The sequence below is a fragment of the Dreissena polymorpha genome, chromosome 4 (genome assembly GCF_020536995.1).
Source record: "Dreissena polymorpha isolate Duluth1 chromosome 4, UMN_Dpol_1.0, whole genome shotgun sequence".
Taxonomy (NCBI): Eukaryota; Metazoa; Mollusca; class Bivalvia; order Myida; family Dreissenidae; genus Dreissena; species Dreissena polymorpha.
The window spans coordinates 106217341-106239029 of record NC_068358.1 but is presented as its reverse complement, the minus strand read 5'-3'; the positions used below and the strand labels follow the sequence as shown (position 1 = coordinate 106239029).

Below are 21689 nucleotides of genomic sequence, written 5' to 3'. Positions count from 1 at the left end.
ACTTACTGTGTTGTTTTTGCGCTTTAAATTATAGTGATTGATAAATGTCCCATAAGCAATGTTTAATATGATTAATATCACTTTTATAGGCAATAACATGTGGGATTGAGGTACCCACCCGGCGTCAGAAAGCGCGTAAAACTTCACCGAATTACCAGTTATAAAGCGCTATTTCGTGTCAAATACACGGGTAGGGGGAATGTTTCGGTAACAATTTTGTTAATAACACGGGTAAATACCGTTAAAAAATTAATTTATTGCAAATACCACCATTACACGTAATAACGGGTTCGATTTCGGTAAGCGCGCAAGCGTTTGAGAGCGTGTTTAATGTACCGATTTACCCGTTATAAATAGCTGATGTTCTCTTTAATCGTATATTTTTTTGCATTTGCAGAATAACTAAATGGCATCAACCCCTTTACAAGTTTAATATGGTGTTAAACAAGTCCATAAAATCATCCGGAATATCGCATAAATCTATATGCAGTCTATAGGCAAAGAAGCCATTTTGGTGTTAGCTTGTCTAGGTTTTCTACCCACTGAGCCACGTGATTAAGTGGGCGGAGCGATCACTGATAAGGCGTCATGTCAATTGACAGACATCACAGTATTCGAAAGCTCCTAATAAGCTCTTTGTGCTCGGTTGAGGTTAAAAACTATTAAGCTAGCAAATGTTAACAGTGTTTTTTTTCACCATTTTGGGAATGGGGCCGGGTCCCTTTAAATTGGGAAATATCACGTTCTTTTGAGTAAATTTGGGAAATTAATGTTGTTGATTTTATGCTTACAAATACTTTGAAATTTATAATAATAGTGATTTCAATATGATATTTTCTAAGGTTCAACTTCTAGAGTTTGACTTTGAGATAATTTACATGTTTAGACTTATTATAAATACAATTTTTTTTTTGGAAACCTTAAATTCGGAATTTTTAGGTCCCATTTAGGAAAAATATATACTTTTTTTTAATTGGGAATGGGTCCCTTTACCGGATCCAAATTTGAACGGAGAAAAAAACACCAGTTAAGCCCATTAGTATAGGTCTGACAACAAAACTTTTATTATAATGTATGGAACAATTTAAAAACAACAAAAATGCTTACTTAATAACACCAACTGCTTCACGCAAATTGTTCTTAAAGTTTTCCAAGTAATACAATGCCTTCTTCTTTTTGGCGTGCTGAACCACATCATTACAGAGATAAAATAGCGTTAGCTTGTGCTTCACTTCACCTGAAAAAATAATAATAAACACATTGAGACATTTGTTGTTCAACTTTAAATGAATCCAGTGGTTTTTTTCACCTATAGGGGAATGGTGGCGGGGCCCGTCCAAAGGGGAAAAACGGGTCGTTTTTAGGAAAAGGGGAAAATTAAAGTCTTTCTTTTATATGTAATGATATTTATTATATGAATACACATGTTTGTATGAATGTAATATTCAAAGCTGAATGCCTCTGTTCTTTTTCTTAAATATATATCAATGATTTGTTCAACATTAGTTTCAGTCAGTTCAGCCGTCATGCACAGTATCAGTTTTCCAAGCCAATTAGAGTCTAATTGGTATTATTTTAACCAATAAAATGGCAAATTTGAGCATTTTTTATCAATAAAAAGGGCCAAATTCGAATGTTTTTATCAACAAATATTGACACAATATAGATACATCAGGCCTTTTCTTGGCCATTTTGGAAAAAAAAAAATTCATCAAGTCCACTGATTTGGGAAAACCTAATTTAATATAACTCTTTATAATCATAAAAAATCATATAAATTATAGTTATATACCTTGTTAGATGTTTATAAAATGAATTTGAGATATATCTATCATGAGGCAGTTGTTTCTTTAAAAAAAAAAAAAAATAAAAAAAATTATTTTTTTTTCATTTTGGAGGGGATTTGTTCACAAAAATTGGGGGAAAATATATATATACTATTTTTGGAGGGGAATGGGGCCGAATATCGGCCCCGAAATTGCCATGAAAAAAACACTGGAATCATATGACTGAGTGGTCTTTTTTGCCGTTTCAATACTAGGGAAATTATTTGAACAGATTTTATAAAAAACGTTAATGTTACAAACTAAATATTAAACCTTGCAGCCTTGCTTTTTCAAACAAGATTTTTAAAGTTTTCATTTAAAAAAAAAAAATTACAATTCTTGTATCCTTCATACCGTAGCGGAACAATGTGTTTTCAACAACTTTAAAAGAGGGCAGTGTTTGGGCAAGGCAGAGAAAATGCATTTTTAAAATACATATAATTACAAACTAGAGCTTTGTCACAGACGTGACGTATACCCCCACATGCCGCATTGACACAGACTATTTTGCATGCTGTCTTCACAAAACAAGAGAATCAAATTTATGGCGATTTTTAAGAATTATAATGCTATTATCATTTATGGCCATTTCGACCTTTGAACTCTTGAATTCTTCGCATGACATGCCGTCCAAATTTATGGCCATTTTTTTACTTTTTAACTCAAAGTGTGACCTAGACCTTGGAGTTATCAACATAATTCTTTAGCATGACACATCGTCCAATGATTGTGAACAAATGTACCAGGTATTTTTAAAATCTCACAATAAATGACATAGTTATGGCCCGGACAAGATCATTTATGGCCATTTTTGACCTTTGAACTCACAGTGTGACCTTGACGTTGCAGATATCGACGTTATTCTTTCACGCAGCACACCATCAAATAATGGTGAACAAATGTGCCAATTGATTTTAAAATCTCACAATGAACAACATAGTTATGGCCCGGACAAGCTCATTTATGGCCATTTTTGACCTTTGAACTCAAAGTGTGACCTTGACTTTGGAGTTATTGACGTAATTCTTTTGCGCGACACACCGTCCAATGATGGTGAACAAATATGCCAAATGATTTTAAAATCTTCCAATGAATGCCATGGTTATGGCCCGGACAAGTACATTTATGGCCATTTTTGACCTTTGAACTCAATGTGTGACCTTTACCTTGGAGATATCGACGTAATTATTTCGCGAGACACAACGTCCCATAATGGTGAACAAATTTGCCAAATGATTTTAAAATCTCACAATAAATGATAAAGTTATGGCCCGGACAAGCATTTGACCCTTGAACTCCAAGTGTGGCCTTGACCTTGGAGATATCAACATACTTTTTTCACGTGACACACCATCCCATGATGGTGAACAAATGTACCAAGTTATTTTAAAATCTAACGATACACACGAAAACACACTAAGTGACCCTGTGACCTAGTTTTTGACCAGGCATGACCCATATTCAAACTTGACCTATACATCATCAAGATACAACTTGTGACCAAGTTTGGTGAAGATCGGATGAAATTTTGGGACAGACCGACAAAGTGACTCCTATATAGCCCCCATTACCAATGGTAATGGGGGTATAATAATTTTACGACTGTTTTGGTTCTCAAATACCAAATTTCTTCAAGACAATAAATGAATAATGAGATAGGCAGTGTATAAAAATCCCATTAAATGTTGTTGGTGTTTCACAGGGACGCAACAGGCCCCATATTTACAAATCTACAGGTTGAAAATTTTAAAAACATCTAAATTGCATTCAAAATAGCAATTGGGAAATTTGTGGTTAAGGCATTTTCAAACCAATAACATGTAGATGGTTTACAATTTCTGGCAATTTACTGTAGGCCCTACTTTTATAACCTAAGTTCCACTATACAAATTTGATGCACCTTACGCAGGCTTTTAGACTTTGTGTATGATATACATGTATGCAGGGGTTATAGTTATACCATTGAATATATACTCCATGACATTCTTTGATCTATAAACCTCTTTGATCTTTTAACCTGCACTAATATCTTATTTTTAACACAGTTTTGTTTACTGAGCCTGCGAGTTATAGTCAGGATTGATTGCTCGGGTGTAACACGTAGACGTACATATATATGTATGGATTGTACATAATTGATAATATTAAAGTGAACAAGGGACAAAATTGTTACAAAACCTGGTTTTCAATTTGAAAAAAGTCTGATAAAGGGAGACAATTCAAAATGTTGATTGTTACCCCACTTGTGTAAGATTCAATCTATTTTTACTCGTGGCAACCTTGATTTCAATTTGAAAAAAAAGTCTGATAACGGAAGACCAACTCAAAATGTGCATTGTTACTGATTGTTCAAAGTCACCCCCCTTATTTCAAAATAAATATATTTTTAGTTGTGGCAACCTTGACCTTGGAGGTATTGACATAATTCTTTCATGGAACACACCATCCAATGATGGTGAACAAATGTGTTAAACGATTTTAAAATCTCACAATGAATGACATAGTTATGGCCCGGACAAGCTCATTTATGGCCATATTTGACCTCTGAACTCAAAGTGTGACCTTGACCTTGGAGATATCAAAGTCATTCTTTCGCGCGACACATCTTCTCATGATGGTGAACAAATGTGCCAAATGATTTTAAAATCTCACAGGGCTATAGATAACTTTGGGAGTATACACTGCAACGCCGATATATCGCGGACCGGTATATCGCTCTGTCCAATATATAGCGCTTTGGCTATGGCTCCCAAAAATCCGACGAGCATGATCACTAAATGACATGTTTTAATCTGAGAATTTTCGCTCTGTCCAATATATAGCGCTTTGGCTATGGCTCCCAAAAATCCGACGAGCATGATCACTAAATGACATGTTTTAATCTGAGAATTTGATAACAGCAAAAAACAGGTTCTAGCTTGTATTAACACCCTATATTTCGCGGCTTACTATTGAACGCAGTGAAGCGTGAAAAACAGTCGATTAGTGACAGTGTTGATTACACACGGCTAAGGTTGTTTTTAACACTTAAGAAATAACCAATTAGTGTCATTGCAAAGGTAATAATGGCAGTTTACTGGTATATAAATCATTAAATTTCGGTACTGGTCATGAATTTCTTTGTCCTGATAAAAAGCGCGCGAAAATTGGCGTAGGTGTATTTATTTGTAAATAAAAATTTTGTAGCGGGTACAACTTTGAGATAATTTAATTTCCACTAAAATTTTTGTTGTAAATGTCAACTAAAGCACAGCAGTATCTCGCAAATTATGTGGCATTGACATTTCCTCTTAATAAATTATAATACAAACATGCTGTATATCGTTACCGTTACGCTGTTTCAATTCCTTCATAAGGACTATTTATAAGGGTAAATTCGAATCTATGCACAATTATCATTTATATGGTTTTTTTTAACGGCAAGAATTCTTCTTTTTAGCTGATTCGCGAGCAATCGTAAATGAAAATAAAAAATATAATATACATACGTATCTGCATTTAACATAAAATACAGCTACGTATGTAGTTATGAAAATGTTTATTGTAGAATTGGTTTGCAATTATTACTATAAACAAATATGAAGCAGCGCCATATATAAAATGTAAACACTGGGGAAATTTGACAAATTAACCGCAATACAATTAAGTTAGACATTTCCCGAGTTATATCGCGCGCCCGATATATCGCGCTCGCGATCTTTGGACCCCACCAACCGCGATATATCGGCGTTGCAGTGTATTTGGTAATTCACCCCCTGTTTTTGACAACAAATGGGTTCTTGTAAATTCAATAGTTTTAGCAAAAATTTTCACCCCCTACCTTTGAGCTTAATTGGGTTTTTCACCCCCGGTTTTTTAACTCAATTGGGTTATTTAGGGAATAACATATATAATATAATAAAAATCTACTAAGGTTACAATATTATTCATACAAATGGAATTCAAAAAGGTACCTGTACATAACAACAAACAATTACTGAATTTCTTATCAAAGTTCATTCATTTTTGCGTTGAATAAGACCAAGTTCGTGAAAATCGCTGCACAATTGATGAAGTTATGGCTGTGCACCCCCATTTCGGGTCATTTTGAGTTGAATACCTTGAAAATGAAAGTAGAAATCAGACGGGTCTACGAATAATAACAATAATACGGTGATTATACCCCAAAGACTGATAACCACTGGAAAAGACTGCCTTCTTTTCTTCATAGGACGGCATATAAACTATCTGATACATTTTTGTACCGAAAATAACCAGTGTAAAAATACGCCCGGTGTTGGTAAGAATTGCGTTTTGTGACGCAAGGTTTTTTACTGGAATAACATTATTAAATTTTTATTTGCGTTTTTGTACGCTTTATTTTGAATGTTATTACGTTTTTGGTTATTTTAATAGCGTAATAACACAAGTACGCTGGTTATCTATGTCCCTGATCTCACAATGAATGACATAGTTATGGCCCGGACAAGCTCATTTATGACCATTTTTGACCTTTGAACTCAAAGTGTGACCTTGACCTTGGAGATATCGACGTCATTCTTTAACGCGATACACCCTCTAATGATGGTGAACAAATGTGCCAAATGATTTATATATCTCACAATGAACGACAAAGTTACGGCCCGGACAAGCTTGTTCCGTCAGCCCGCCTGCCGCCGACATTCGCCAATCTAAAAACCAGTTTTTTCCTTCGGAAAACCTGGTTAAAAATCCTGAGCTCCGACCGGGGGAATGAACCTTCGACCTCCAGAGTGGTAGTCAGACACTCTAACCGCGTCGCTCAAGAGCTAGCCCAACAGCAAGGCTGTTTGAAGTGACCTTATTCAGTGCTCCAGCTAGGATTTAAAAAGGGCAGGGTGGCTTTTTAGCCAAAAGGGCACTTTCGATACGTAGAATTTTGTCAAAAGGGCACTTTCGAGTGCGCGGGCTTTTCTGGAATGCTTCCACATGCATTTTAATTCATATGTTATTAATAATTGTTAGAATATATTATTCCCATTAATATTAAATCATTTAAATATAATGTCTACAATGAAAAATAAATTAGTTACTTGTAATGTAATAAGAGATTTATCAATTATCATATGAAAAAAAAAAATGGGGGGGGGGGGAGGGGGGCAGGGCAGAGGTTGGAAGGGCAGGGCGGGGCGCCCTCAAATTTAGGCTTAGCTAGAGCACTGCCTTTTTTAACTACACTCCTCCCCCTCTTAATGTTTCAAGGCCCAGACACGCCCACTACAGCAGGTATTGCATCCGCATGGCTTACCGAGAAACCATTAAAAAGCTCATGCCCACTATATCGTTCACCTTGTTGCCATTAAAGTGAAACATCCTGAGCTCCGACTGGGGATTGAACCTGCAATCTCCAGAAGTTGTAGTCAGACACTCGAACCGTGTTTTTAAAGAGCTAGCCCAAAAGAAAGGCTGTTGGAAGTGACCTTGTTTCACTACAATATGTTAAGATGCCATGCCAACCATTTAAGTACACACTATTGTCCTAATATATATGTATATGTGTGAGGAGCCGTAGGTCTTTATTACAAATAAATACTGGTCGTGTACGTAATTCCAGCCACTTTTGGGACTATTTTAACAAAATCTTTTGTTCTAGGCAACTGGTTGAAACTAAACTTCACATATCAGGGGTTTTTTTTACTAAGAAAGTGACGCCGATATTCGGCGTCTTCCCCTACCAGAATTTTTCCCCTTAAAATACAATTTCCCCACCAAAAATATCATTTTTCACCAAAATATAATATTTTCTCTCAAAGAAATGTTTATTTTTCCTTGGGGCATTCGACAATTATCCAATTTGCACCATGTACAACGAATTCGCGCTCTCTCTCTCCAGACGAACACACAACATCTGGGAATCCCAGTTATTCTAAATATAGCTCTTAAATAACGTCATGTAAACTGGGCAACTAATCGTAATAATCATGTGACTATTTTACTGGATACCGGTCTTGCGCGAGAAGGGTGTTTCGTCAATTAATTACCGGAAACCAGTCGAATTTTCATCCGGGCTATGTGCAAGCCGAGGTATAAACGTGAAAACAGAAAAAAATGTCTCACAATTAGCGTTCTTACACAAACAAAATAAAACATTCGAACTCGGAAGATACTGAACGCATCGAGGCATTTTTTAAGAAAGAATCATCGAAAACCGTTATAACCCAGCAGGATTCCGAGGTAATCAACATCGAACATTGTGAAAGTGAAAGTAGACAATCGGCAGCTGCTGCTCCTTTCCCTTCCAATACTGTAGCAAATCAAGATCGTCAACCCATTCATCATGAAATTGAAATCACAAAATTGACATCGTTCCCCGGCCCCAGTACAAAAATATAGTTGAAAACATTTCCCATTATTAGATCTACACCTGCAACTTTATTAAGGACTTTGACTTTAATACCTGTTAAATGTGTTTAAGAACAAAAAGGACAGAGACAAGTCTCTTTTGATGAGTTATAGACATTGAAATGAACAGTTTTTATTTTTTCCCCTAATATCTTTCTTTCGCACTCTTTTTTTCCCCTTTCACCCAGCGTCCCCCTGCATATATAATCCTGGGTCAAAAACTCATCTAGCATGAAAATTTCAATAGAATTAGATCAGTGTATGTTACTTTTATGAACAGAAATTAATGACATATAAACTATCAATTTTCATAGGGCAATTGTACCTAAAAAATCGGCCACCTTTTAGTTTAATCTGCAGGTAAAATTACAAAGCAATATCTTTAGACAAATGTCCTCATTTTAGGAGTATTAATAAAGGTTTACACAAACTAAAAATTTTCACTTGAAACTTAAAATATATGCGACATTATATACCAGTTACTCCCCCTACCTATCTTAATAAATATAGTAAACAAGCACTGTCAATTGGCAACTGCAAATTCCTAAAATCTATTTGTTTTTAATATGTTTTATCAAAAAAAATTAATACAGCTAAGAAATTAAACACATTTTGTATAAAAAGTTGACTTCATTGTCGATTTTTAGTAAACGCTTGTATTTAATTTTACAACAAATAACCTATTATTATTCTAATCAAGGGAGGTAATTCATATATTAAAAAAGTATATATTAGGTCTTAATTTTTATGTTTTGAATATGTTTTTATACAATTAATTGAAAATACCTTAGTTAAAGTTTATTAGATAAAAAATAACAACAATTTTAACAAATATATTTGTTTCTTATATAAATATAAGTTATACAAATATTGCTGATGTCACTTTTCCCACATGACAAAAACATTGTCCTACAATTGTGACATTTTGATATAAAAGTTCACAGTGATATGCTTCTTTAATTTGCAAAATATTGAGAAAAGGGTTGGTTTTCAAGTTGATTTTAATAAAAATCAGCAAAATGTGTATGCTTAGATCATAAAATTATTTAACACAGGTGGCCGATTTTTTTACGTACAGGCCGGAATTACGTACACGACCAGTAGAACAGACCTGCATTAAAATTGTTTGTGTCAATTATACTACTTTTCATCAATAGAAATTATCATTATGCAAAAGGATCAAATTCAAAAGCATAGTGTTTCCAAGAACAATATATATCATGTGACAAGGTCAACAATTACATACCAAAATCTTTGACAAATCAAATAATTGTTTTCAGGTGAAAACTGAAAGTAAAACCAAAGGTAAAACACAAATCAATAACATACACTTCTTTAAAACGTTCAGCCATGTGTTAACAATCTTTTGGTGGTGCGCTTTATTGTGCATTATCCACAATGACATCGCTTGAACACTGTCTTGCGAATTATTGAATGACATCATCTTCTTTTCAATTGCTTCTTCTGAAATCGTCCCTTTCGCTTTAGCATCCGCCATTTTGTAGTCTGATTATAACTTGGACAACCAGTATTGTTTGCAGTCGCACTCACTAAAATGCAAAGTACCGTTTCTTAGATAAGACGGGGCCACACTAAACAACTTAATTGTTTTATTCATGTATAGAAGAAGAGTTTAATTGCAAACTGATATGTACTATTTGATTTTTCACGCTTGTCAGCCATTTTGCCTGGATAGCAGAAAATAATACATCCCACGATAAAACGGTTCCCCAGTTAATTCGGTCAAGACCATATGGTCCGTTTGGCAAACTATTTTTGTAGCCTGCAATGCGTATCAAATTAATAGTTCGGACACCTCCGGGCTTTATATCTTAGAAGATAGAGCGCTGGACTACAAATCCGAGGATTGCGGGTTCGATATACGGACAGGAAACAAAACTTGTGTGGGGCTGGTTTATGATTTTTTTCTACGCCTAATATCCCAAATAATTGATTAATCACGGGCATTTTTGAGTTATTGCAATTAGTACCTGCACTTGTAACTGGTAGACTGTATATCCTATTCAACAAGCTAGTTGTTAAACTCACTGATTTTATATTGGTGAAATTATGTTCAAATCGGCGTTAAGTTCAACGAAACAAACAAACATAATCGGGACCAACGGAATATCATAACCTGCACATTTACAACTGTGGCGTAACTGTGTGAGAAAATTGTGCTTTCATAAATATTGATGAGCCAACTTATACCCTATAACATTAAAAAATGGACACGCCTAAAGGGTCCCGCCCGCATCTGCACCACCCGCTTCCACAATGTCTTGCCGCTGACCTGTGCGGAAGCGGGCGGGTCCCCTTAGGCGTGTCAATTTTTAAAATATTTTGTATATGTTCTTGACTTAAGTCTACACATCTTTGAAGCTATTAGAACACAGCATTTATATTATTTATTTGTTTTTTTCTCCATCATTTTCTTTCATTTTCATTAAAATGATATAATGTAATATTAAATTACAAGCAAAATAACAAAAGGCATTAGAGCACAAAAATGATTAAAAACAATAAAAATACAAGTAAATCGTTTAACGAAAAATACAGGTATTTAATGTTAACTTCAAAAGACTGTTCTCAGTTCCTTGTCCTGTTGTCAGGCATACACCATTCGATGTCAATTGGCCAAATGTATGGCCCTTCAACGCTGACAAAATCATCAGAGAATTAAGGACAGCAGACTTAATACGAGCACGATTTTTAATCTATTCATTGTGCTGAAGCCATTCTCGCAGTCTGAAATATACACAAAATAAATGCAGATATATATAAGCATAGTTCGTTTGTTACTGTGTTATTGATAATTGATTGGTCGAAGTCGAATGCATAATTATTCGGATCAGAGCATGCAGGCGCTTGTGAAAGTCTCTCTCTCTCCCTCTCCCTCTTCCTCTCCCTCTCTCTCTCTCTCTCTCTCTCTCTCTCTCCTGACTGATTTTCCCAGTAGAATTTTAGATGTCGAATCTCCCGATGGGCACAGGTATGAATGCCTATGTTGAATTGCTAATACATATAATTATTTTAAATTACTACTAATAATATAAATTTGAAATGAACATGTGTGCTTTTGCATTTCAAATATCTATATAAAAAAACTCCCTTAACATTATGTTTATTATGTATAAAATCTGTTTGTGCTTGCTATATTTCTTGTTAAAATTCAACGATCGTACTAAAGCGGGGACAATCAACTGATAAAGGTGAGTATTCACAACAGTTATGCATTCGACCTACGACAGATCGGCTATCGGACTTGCGAAGAAAACAAAATTGAACTGATAGCGCTTTTACTGTCTCTTCACAGATAATTAAGACTTTTTGCGTTACACGTTTGCAATTTGATCATTTACCCCAAGTTTTTTGGCTGAAATATTTCGCTCAGCTGCATAAACACCCAAGATATCTTGCCAGGCATGTAAACCATTGTTTTACGGTTTCTTATTAAGATGCTCATGATGATGTATTATTTGATGCTGCTAGGTTCTGCAATCTTGTTAACAAGACGGGATTTTTGCGAAAAAGCTTAAACTTCCTTTTTTCATTGCAGAGAAAGTTGCAATTCTATTTCTCTGTTGAGTATTAGAACCAAAAAGAAATACCATCACAATGAAAATTAATTGACATTCGTGTATATTGCCTTTTAATCTGAATTGTAACGCAATGAGATTAATATTTATTTACGTGTGTGTGTGCTTTGTGATCATTTCTGGGCTAAGTGATAGTTTCAGCATGCGTTTAAATCCAGCTTTCCGTTGACCGTATAGGTCGTTCACCCAAACTTTGGCAATGTTTTTATTTATAAATTGTGTAATTATGAGATTATTGGTGTCAAACAAAGCGTGAGAATGTTACCAAATAAATTTACTCTTAACTACGCACGTTATTCGTCATGTGGTGCGCATATTTTTTGTACAAAATTTATCCGGATAAAAATGAATCTCATATTTAATCAAAATTATGATCTTATATCTTAATCGTTTTTCACCTATTAGATAAAAGATTTTTATTTCTCTAAAACAATAAAACATGTGCTATTTTATATAGCTGAAATATCCATACACAACCGAGTTCTGTAACTGTGTCTTCTACAACCATTATAACTGCTTCTTTCTGACAGTGCATAGTGATAATCTAAATTTTTAAATATATGATGATATCTCTCTATGTCAAATAGGAGATGTAGCAGATGCTTATTTTATTGTCATCATGCCTCAAACGTTCAATGCTCTGGTTTGCATCCAGCCATATAGAAGTGAATGGAACTTTAAAATGTAAAACATTAAAACATTCTTTATGATACAATCTTTTTAACTGAATGTATTGTATTTGATAACAGTGACATGATGGTTATCTAAAATTAAATGAATAAGGACCAGTTGAAAAATTTGTATCTGCATTTAGTAGTATGGAACATGTTCTACTGTTGAATTAAAAATGTCCTGAGGAAATACCACAGGTGTTAATTTCACACTGAGACCCCCCTCCCCATAAATCACGCTGAACACATACAAAGGTGTTGGATGGATAGTCCTTATGTGAATTTATATTACTAGTTTTAAAATAATAACAAATTCGGGCATAAATTATAAAATTAGGGGATCAAGAGTTATAATTTGGGTGCATTCCACATCCCTAAAACCAGAGATCTACGTCTCTGCTAAAATCTTTTCACACAGACCCAAATTTATATATTATTGAAAGATGAATTCAGCCTCTGCGCTTAGATTTTAATACTTCCGGGCATAGATGATATAAAATTGCAGCAAGACTGTAAGAAGTGATCTTATTTCACTGCAAAAAACAGTGATTATAGTCGATTCAAATGATATTATACTTGTTATGTTGAGTGTTTATTTTCTGTTTTATTTTCCAGTTTTGACGTTTCAAAATATATTTTAAACAACCACTTTCTAGAAAATCTTACCATTTATATGAATTAAACAACAGATTCAAACTGAATATGTTTCCTGTTCTGGAGAGATAAAGGGGGTATAACTGCGAAGAGTTTGACAGTTTCTGTTATTTATGACCGTTTTGCCCACGAACCGATATATCTTTGGGTTGACATTTACAGTTTAAATATACTATATATTTGCTTTTGAAATATAAATTCGTCGTTTTATTATTTATTTAAGATTCATATTTTATAGTGTAATAGGTCTTTGTTAATTTGTAACATTTTCTTGTTTTGTAACCGGATGTTTACTTTCAGTTTTAAAAACACATTCAGGTCACAATATACTAAATAGTTTCCCTATATAATTCAATGTAAAAGCGACAACTTTGAGCGAAAATAAATGTAACATTTTGCACATAGAGACCCCCATAACCATACCTTTTCTTAAAGGCCATTCTAAGCGAAATCGATTTATGCAATAAAAAAGATATGTCATGTTCAAACCAAAAAAGAACTTGACGCTAATCAAAATCGACTGTTTTTGCAACTTTTTTTTCGGCCGTTTCTTAGTGGAATGTAACCTTTTTCAGTGCAAGGCTTTACTAAAGTCTCCAAGTTTATCATATTTCAGGGATTCGGTCGTGAACACCTATTTATGCCCTACCATTATCTCCGAAAAATAAAACCCGAACAATAGTTTAAGATGTAAAACATGCCTTCGGGTCAACTATGATATTTTTTTAGAGAGTACAGCCCTACATGAAACGAGTATTTAGTATATTGTAACCTTCATGTTTGCTCGTGTGTTTCCGGTTACTAGCCGAACATTTCCGAATGTTTCTAGGATAAGCTTGCTGAAAGAAGAAAACATCGACCGATATTTTTCCATGAATGAAAACACTCCAATGAAAATGTCAAGTAATTATTGGATGTTATTTGCATATAAAGGAGGAGTTTACCTTCGGAACGTGTCACCAGTTAGTTGGAATCATGTATAAAAGTTGTGAAATTTGTTATTTAACTTTGGTCATGAAATTGAAAAGAAAACGACTGAAATTTGGCTAAAATGAAACCGGACAATGGATAAAGGATGAATAGCAGTATGTTTTATTTTAAATGTATATGTAATCATAGGTAAAATTTAATAAAAGTAAAACTATGTATGTGTATAAATATATGTGGATTCCTGTGAACAGCGACATAAGAGATAACTGTGGTTTGTGTTCCAATGCAATTGAGTAAAAAGGAACAAGCATTATGGCCAAGACAAAACATAAACATTCAATGAATTTTGTTGCTGGTGCAGTTTTTGGACTTTGTTTTGGATTTTTAATCTCAACATGGTGTCGTAATAAATTTATACCTTGCTCGCCAACATTTTCCAAGTCCCGATGTTGTTTAGAAAGCTTAAATCCAACATCAAATTCTAATGATGTTGCTATAAATAATGAAAAAAGCTTTGAAAATAATGTTATCATTGAGGAAAAAGATGAAAAAGGGTTCTTATTTATTGGGATTATGACTGCCAAAAAATATTTAGATACAAGGGCCGTTGCAGCATATCAAACCTGGGCAAGAGGTGTTAACGGTAAAGTCGTATTTTTCTCAAGTGAAGGTTCAACATCGAAATATGACATTCCAATCGTTAGTCTGGCAAATGTTGATGACTCGTATCCACCACAGAAGAAGTCGTTTTCTATGTTGAAATACATGAGTGATCACTACATCAATAAGTATGAATGGTTCATGAGAGCAGATGATGATATATTTATCAAAGGAGACAAATTAGAAAGATTCTTACGCTCTATCAACAGCTCTAAACCTCAGTACATTGGTCAGGCTGGCGTAGGAATGAAGGATGAGATTGGACTTCTCAGTCTTGGAAGTACAGACAATTACTGCATGGGTGGAACTGGAATGGTGTTCAGTCACGAAACTCTGCGACTAATTGCACCACATTTGAAATATTGTGTTAACAATTTATATACTAACCATGAAGATGTAGAGATTGGAAGATGCGTTCAAAAATTTGCTGGAATTCCATGCACATGGTCCTTTGAGGTAGTATACAATATTTATTGCATATTTGTTAGATATCTAAGTAAGTTATATAGCTATGGTTACTTTCATTATTATTTTACCCCATTGGTGCAAAAAAGGGTACCTTTTTGCACCAATGGGACAAGATGTACTGAGAATACCTATTAAACAAATTTGGTCTAATAATGACTGTGTAATAAACTCTTAAGGGTCTGTTTTCAAGTAATTTTAAACATTAAGGCAAACAAAAGCACAAATGTGTCACACATTGACCAAACATATTACATGTAAATGTGACAACCTTCAATCCTGACCAGACTCTGCTTTAGACAACCCTTGCAAGGTTTTGTGATGTTTATGAAGATGCAGTCTGCATGAATTTTTAGCAGGGAAAATACCAGAGCTCCAGATAAGGGCTGACGGCCATTAATACAGCTTTTTCGTGAAGGTTTACGCATTAATTTTTATAAACTGGACGTACAATTACGACTTTAATTTTCCTTTTACGCATTTGCAAAAACATTCTGGCCGTACAGATACGTCCGCGTCAGTGCAGCGTGATTTGTCGGTCTCTAACCTAACGGCGCTTTTCGTAAATTTAAATTACCGAAAAGTTGTAGACTGGGTTCTGGTATTATTGTCTATTCTATCGTTTGATTTCCAATTACTCGTAAACCCGCCAAAAACATTATGTCTGCGCGCATGGGAAGGCCGGCTAAACTCAAAAGCAGTTAAAAAACACACACGTTTTATGCCCCCATTTCGAAGAAAAGGGGGTATATAGTTTTCGCACTGTCGGTCGGTCGGTCGGTCACACTTAGTGTCCGATCTCTTATTCAAATAGTTTTCATTCGATCTTTACCAAACTTGGTCAGAAGCTGTATCCAGACAATATCTTGGTCAAGTTCGAATAATGGTCATGCTGGTCAAAAACTAGGTCACGGGGTCACTTCGTGCATTTCAAGGATTTAGCATGGTGTCCGCTTTCTAATTGAAGTAGTTTTCATCCGATCTTTACCAAACTTGGTCAGAAGTTGTATCAAGACAATATCTAGGTCAAGTTTGAATATGGGTCATGCCGGGTCAAAAACTAGGTCACTGGGTCACTTAGTGCATTTCAAGGATTTAGCATGGTGTCCGCTCTCTAATTGAAGTAGTTTTCATCTGATCTTTACTAAACTTGGTAAGAAGTTGTATTAGGACAATATCTAGGTCAAGTTCGAATATTGGTCATGCCGGGTCAAAAACCAGGTCACAGGGTCACTTAGTGCATTTCAAGGATTAAGCATGTTGTCTGCTCTCTAGCTTATGTGGCTTTCTGATTTATCTTGATATTCTAAGACATTTTTATGCCCCCGAAGGAGGGCATATAGTGATCGGACTGTCCGTTCGTCTATCCATCCGTCTGTCCGTCACACTTTGCGTTTAGATTTCGAAAAATGCTCATAATTTCTATGTCGCTTCAGATAGCAATTTCATATTTGGCATGCATGTGTAATGGACAAGGCCTTTCCATAAGCACACAAATTTTGACCCCTGTGACCTTGACCTTGAACTTAGGGTCCATGTTTAGGTTCGTAATCTGCGTTTAGGATTTGAAAAAAGCTAACAACTTATACCAAGCGTTTACACAGTAATACTTTTATGCAGTGACATAGTTACAGTTGGGGGCATCCGTGTCCTGTTGACACATTTCTTGTTTGTCATATAATGGCTACATACAGTCGTCTTAACCATCCTGACATTCAATCTGTAAACCCAGAACAAGACATTGTCGCACCGATATTAATCGATTTGATTGCATCGGTGGCTAAAAACGTAAGAAAAAACAACAGGAAATGGATCCAAACAAAAACTGTGGAAGATTGGAAAACCAAATATGATTTGACAGTTAACTGCTAAAGCAATTATTCTTTTGAGATGAGACAAGTGACATTAGTATTCATTTACTTAGCTTACTAGTTGGCTGGTATTTTTTGTCAAGGAAATAAAAGAAATAGTATTAAGTCATGAGTTTAAATGATCATAATTCAGAATGGAAAACCTTATAAAGTAATTGTTTAAGAAGCTAAATATATTTATTATACTTGCTGCAAATGTTTCTGTAAAGTCAGTTATACACCCTTCAATATCCAAGAACACGGGTAGTACAGTACTACCTCTATTTTGGATATGGTAGTACAGGTACAAATTGATTTTCAGCGTACTCCTTTTCTTTCTGTCAGTGGCAGTACCGTTACTAATTTCACAAATCCTTATCTGGAGCTCTGAAAGACCATTGGAACTATTCCTTGAGTCTAAGAGCAAACATTAAATCACAATCAGTTTGGAAAATTCCAAAGATATTTTGCCCTCTTGCGGCATAATATCAAGCATACATAATATCAACAATAGTCCCAGTGTCAGGACTCCACACTTACAGTAACAGTAGTCTTATTGTCTTAGACAAATAAAATAAAGGTCCGGACGAGCAAAAAAAGAATCTGCTAGTTCGATGCCGCCATGTGTACAAAATACAACAAAGTAAATTATGAGTGCGGTAAGCAGGTAAGGCTCCCTTTTGTAACAACCACATTCTCTCTTGCAGTTTGTTAGTACATTGATTGTTAACAGTTGACACTCTTGGCTTTATCTCACACATTTTACAATATGACCTACATTGTATACCTGTGAATTTGTGTTTTTTGTGTGTCAATTTATGTTAAATTTGGAAATATATTTATTGCTTACATTTAAGTTGAAACTTGTGAATAATTATTCTAATCAGAACTTTCTTAAGACAGGAAATACTTAACATGAAGATTATCAGCCAAATGGATATAACACAATTTCTGTACCTAACTGCTTCATTTTTATAAAAATCTGCAAGTGAAACCATTTAATAGGAATTTTAGGCCATGGATATATTACCAGCATGGTGCTTAAGACATATAAATGCTGTATACATGTACAATGTTCTAATATTATACATTCTTCACCCAGACAATAAAATTGCTGCTTAATTTCAGGTACTTAAATATTGTTTAACAAGTACTATTTAGGGATAAGGTCCAAGTTTCTCGGTCAACAAAGGGATTATGTGTAACAAGCAAACACAATCTTTGTAGCTTATGTAATATTGTTGATCATGTATGTAATTCAGTTTTCTGATTAACCCCTAACCATTAAAAATGTGTTAAACTGAATTTCCCGGTTATCACCAGATTTTCACTGGATGCATACCACAGACACACACGTGGATAAATACATCGACCCATTATAAGACCCTCTTGATGTGGTTGCTCAAAACCCATAACTATATGCAGTGATTTTTTTGATAAAAATTACCACCAATTTTCGGCTGCTTCCCAATTGCAAAAATCAACGTTTTTTCCCAAAAACTGACAAAAATTTCCCCCAAAAAGCCCAATATCCCCCCCCCAAAAAAAAACACTCTTTTTTTTAAAGAAAGAAGTCTCTTATGACTTATGATTTCTTAACTCTAAATCTCAACTTTTTATTTATACATCCTACAAAATACATAACTTTAATTTAGTCCTTTTTTGTCGATAAATAATTTCCGACTTTGCCACTTTTATCAATTAAAACAATCCCAATTTGACCAGACTCCTTTTCCCAAAATGGCTAGAAAAAACCCTGAACATGCACTTAAAAATAATTAAAATTCTTTTACTTATAATCATATTTATAATGCTTAATTTTTCCCAATTTCATGTTTTATCACACTCTTTTTCCCAATTTCATGGTTGATCGCGCTAATTTTCCCAATTCAAATGGCACAGGCTGTAACAAATAAAAGCAAAAAACCCCACTGATATGTCAATAGTTGAGTTATATCATTGTCAGCTCAATTCCCAATCTCATAGTATCTAAAATTCACAATTGAAGGTCCCCACACACCATTATACATGTATATATTAATATCCTCTTTCTATCCAGTATGAGATGAACAAATTTTATGGTACATCTTTAATAATACGCTCCCGGTACAAGTAGTGTAGCATATAGCAGTCTGACTGTTTTCTGGAGTTGATCAAGTTTCTTTGAAAGAAAATATTGCAATACTGCTGGAGTTGGAAGGGCCATAACTCATAAAACATTCCCCCCCCCCAATTCTGAGTAAATAGTATTATATTAATCGAAAACAAAATGCGTATCTTCAATACAGAATATCACATTTTTTATCTTTTAGATATTGAAATACTTGTCTGAAGTCTTTTCTTTTACCCTGGATGCCTATGGTGTTTACAGATAATATGTTAAGGGAACACATTATCAAGAAGCCTAAAATAGTTAAGAAACGGCACTAAGAAACAAAACATAGGTAAGAATTGTACGCACATTGCTAAAATATTAAACAGCACAACATGAACTTATTTATTCACTTTTTAAGAATGACATGATGTATAAATACAAAGTTTTCTATTCTATCAAGTTGACCTAGTACAAATTGTGTACAGATTGTATATAAAGTGTCATCTTTTACTCATATCAATTAAGATTGAGTCAATGACATATTTGTAATTATGGCAAGCTTTTATTCAAGCACTCCTTATTAATTAACAGCTTTATGGGTCCTGAAGTGAAAATTGTGACCGGGACTGTGTAAACAGTTTGAGCAATCCGTTAATGCGACCCTTGCGAATTCGAGCCATCCGACAGAAATGTATATATATAAATGTAGCTATATATATACAAAATTGGTGCTTCTAGGAGTGTTCAAGCCAACCAAAAATTCATGCCAAGCTAGTTTGATCCATTTGGTTTTTGACTGTATTTTTAAGCAAAGAAATACAACAAAATTTCTACATTTTAGTCATTAAAGTCACAACGCCTTTTTTCTCAATGCAAATGTTTCAGGGGTCATTCCCCAAAACACTGTTGTCTATTGTTGGTTTTTAATGAATTTTGTGAAGGATTTAAACTTTTCATAATAAACATGTATTGAAATTACTTGACTTGGTTGCCTTTTAATTTCAACCACTGATTGAATCTTGTTTTTAAAAAAGGTCCAATAGAGCACAGTGTCCTAAATTCCATAGCTACGTACAAGAATGTGGTTTAAAGGGATCTTTTCACGCTTTGGTAAATTGACAAAATTGAAAAAAGTTGTTTCAAATTCGCAAATTTTCGTTTTAGTTATGATAATTGTGAGGAAACAGTAATACTGAACATTTACCATGGTCTAATATAGCCATTATATGCATCTTTTGACGATTTTAAAACCTAAAAATTATAAAGCGTTGCAACACGAAACGATTGAATAATTTGGAGAGTTCTGTTTTTGTCGTTAAATTTTGTGAAACTACGAAGATTGCTTATATAAGGTATAAAATACGTCTAGGACGTGTAGTCGGCGGAATAGCTCAGTAGGCTAGAGCGTTTTTACTTCAGGACTCTGGCAGGACTCCAGGGGTCACTGGTTAGAAACCTGTTCCGGGCAATGTTCTTTTCCTTTTTTTAATTTTATTCTTGATTTTTTACTGGAGCTTTTACGATCCAATGTTTACATTTATCGATATAAAGCATTTAATGAATAAGTTAAAAAATGCCAAAATCTGTGAAAAGGCCCCTTTAAATACAACAGGGTCAAAGCTTATTTAAGCCTGAATACCAGAAGGTTTATTGTCACACATTGTTAAGAGTCTTAAGTGGACATTCCAACAATTAGTTTATTAGGTACACAGAAACTGTGTGTTGACAAAATGTACCAATAAAAGTATTTGCATAAAATATGGTGCTCAACACTGGAAAGGCTCTTTGAATACTGGTGTTTTAATATGGCCAGGATATTCTGATTTGAGATAGTATTTTGAATATTTTTAGCAGAAGAATACTTTTATTTGTAAGAATAACTCATTTCAGCTTATTATATTATGTATTTAATTAAATCTAAATACATAGAAGATATTTGTTGGATTCGGTGGAATATCAACTTTACATAGAAAATATTAAGTATTTTCTATATATAATATTTTCTATCACCACTTGTGAACTAAAATCGATATTCCTCTGAATCCAACAAATTTTCTTTTTATTTAAAGCTTTTTTTCACCGTATATTTACATTGTAAAAGAGTTTCACTGAAGAAATTGGCTGGAATAGTGACGTCATTTCATTGTAATTATTGATAGTTTTCACGGTTTGAAACAGTGAATAATCAGTTTTAATTCACTGATATTTCTGTATATACCACCGGAAAGCATAACATAAAGTGCAGTATCATAGTAAAATTTTAACTAAGATTAATAAAATTTAAGCACATGTGTTTTCCTGGCTATTTTGGTAAAAATGCAATTTCCGGATAGGGATTTATAATGCCTCAAAAGTCACTGATTTGTGAAAAACTTATTCAATATAAATTATATAACTCTTTGTAAAAATTAAAATTATAGGAACAAACTCATATACATTATACATGTAGTTACTTTTTTTGTAGTATATATAGATGTAATTGGAATTAAGGCCACGACTTTTTTTTTATTGGTTTACAAAAATTATTTTGAAAATGGTCCATCGGGCGGTCGAAAAAAACACAAAAAAACATTGGAAAA

At 34.2% G+C, this 21689-nt stretch overlaps 2 protein-coding genes across 4 annotated transcripts in view; one reads left to right on the top strand and one right to left on the bottom strand.

Moving 5' to 3' along the window:
• The window catches only part of LOC127878878 (regulation of nuclear pre-mRNA domain-containing protein 2-like), a 37885-nt gene extending 27977 nt beyond the window's left edge, over positions 1-9908 (bottom strand). The window contains exons 1-2 of the mRNA XM_052425404.1: positions 9516-9908; positions 1108-1237 (exon numbers count right to left, since the gene is read on the bottom strand). Of these exons, the coding sequence (XP_052281364.1) occupies positions 1108-1237; positions 9516-9684 (299 nt within the window). The 5' untranslated portion in view covers positions 9685-9908. The remainder of the gene's footprint in view (positions 1-1107; positions 1238-9515) is intronic.
• A 4032-nt stretch (positions 9909-13940) lies between these two features.
• Positions 13941-21689, top strand: part of LOC127878880 (chondroitin sulfate synthase 1-like) — a 56434-nt gene continuing 48685 nt past the window's right edge. For all 3 annotated transcript variants that reach the window (XR_008048812.1, XR_008048811.1, XM_052425408.1), the window contains exon 1: positions 13941-15156. Coding sequence is in view for 1 of the 3 variants with exons in the window: in XM_052425408.1 (XP_052281368.1) it covers positions 14353-15156 (804 nt within the window). In the remaining 2 variants the exon portion in view is untranslated. The remainder of the gene's footprint in view (positions 15157-21689) is intronic.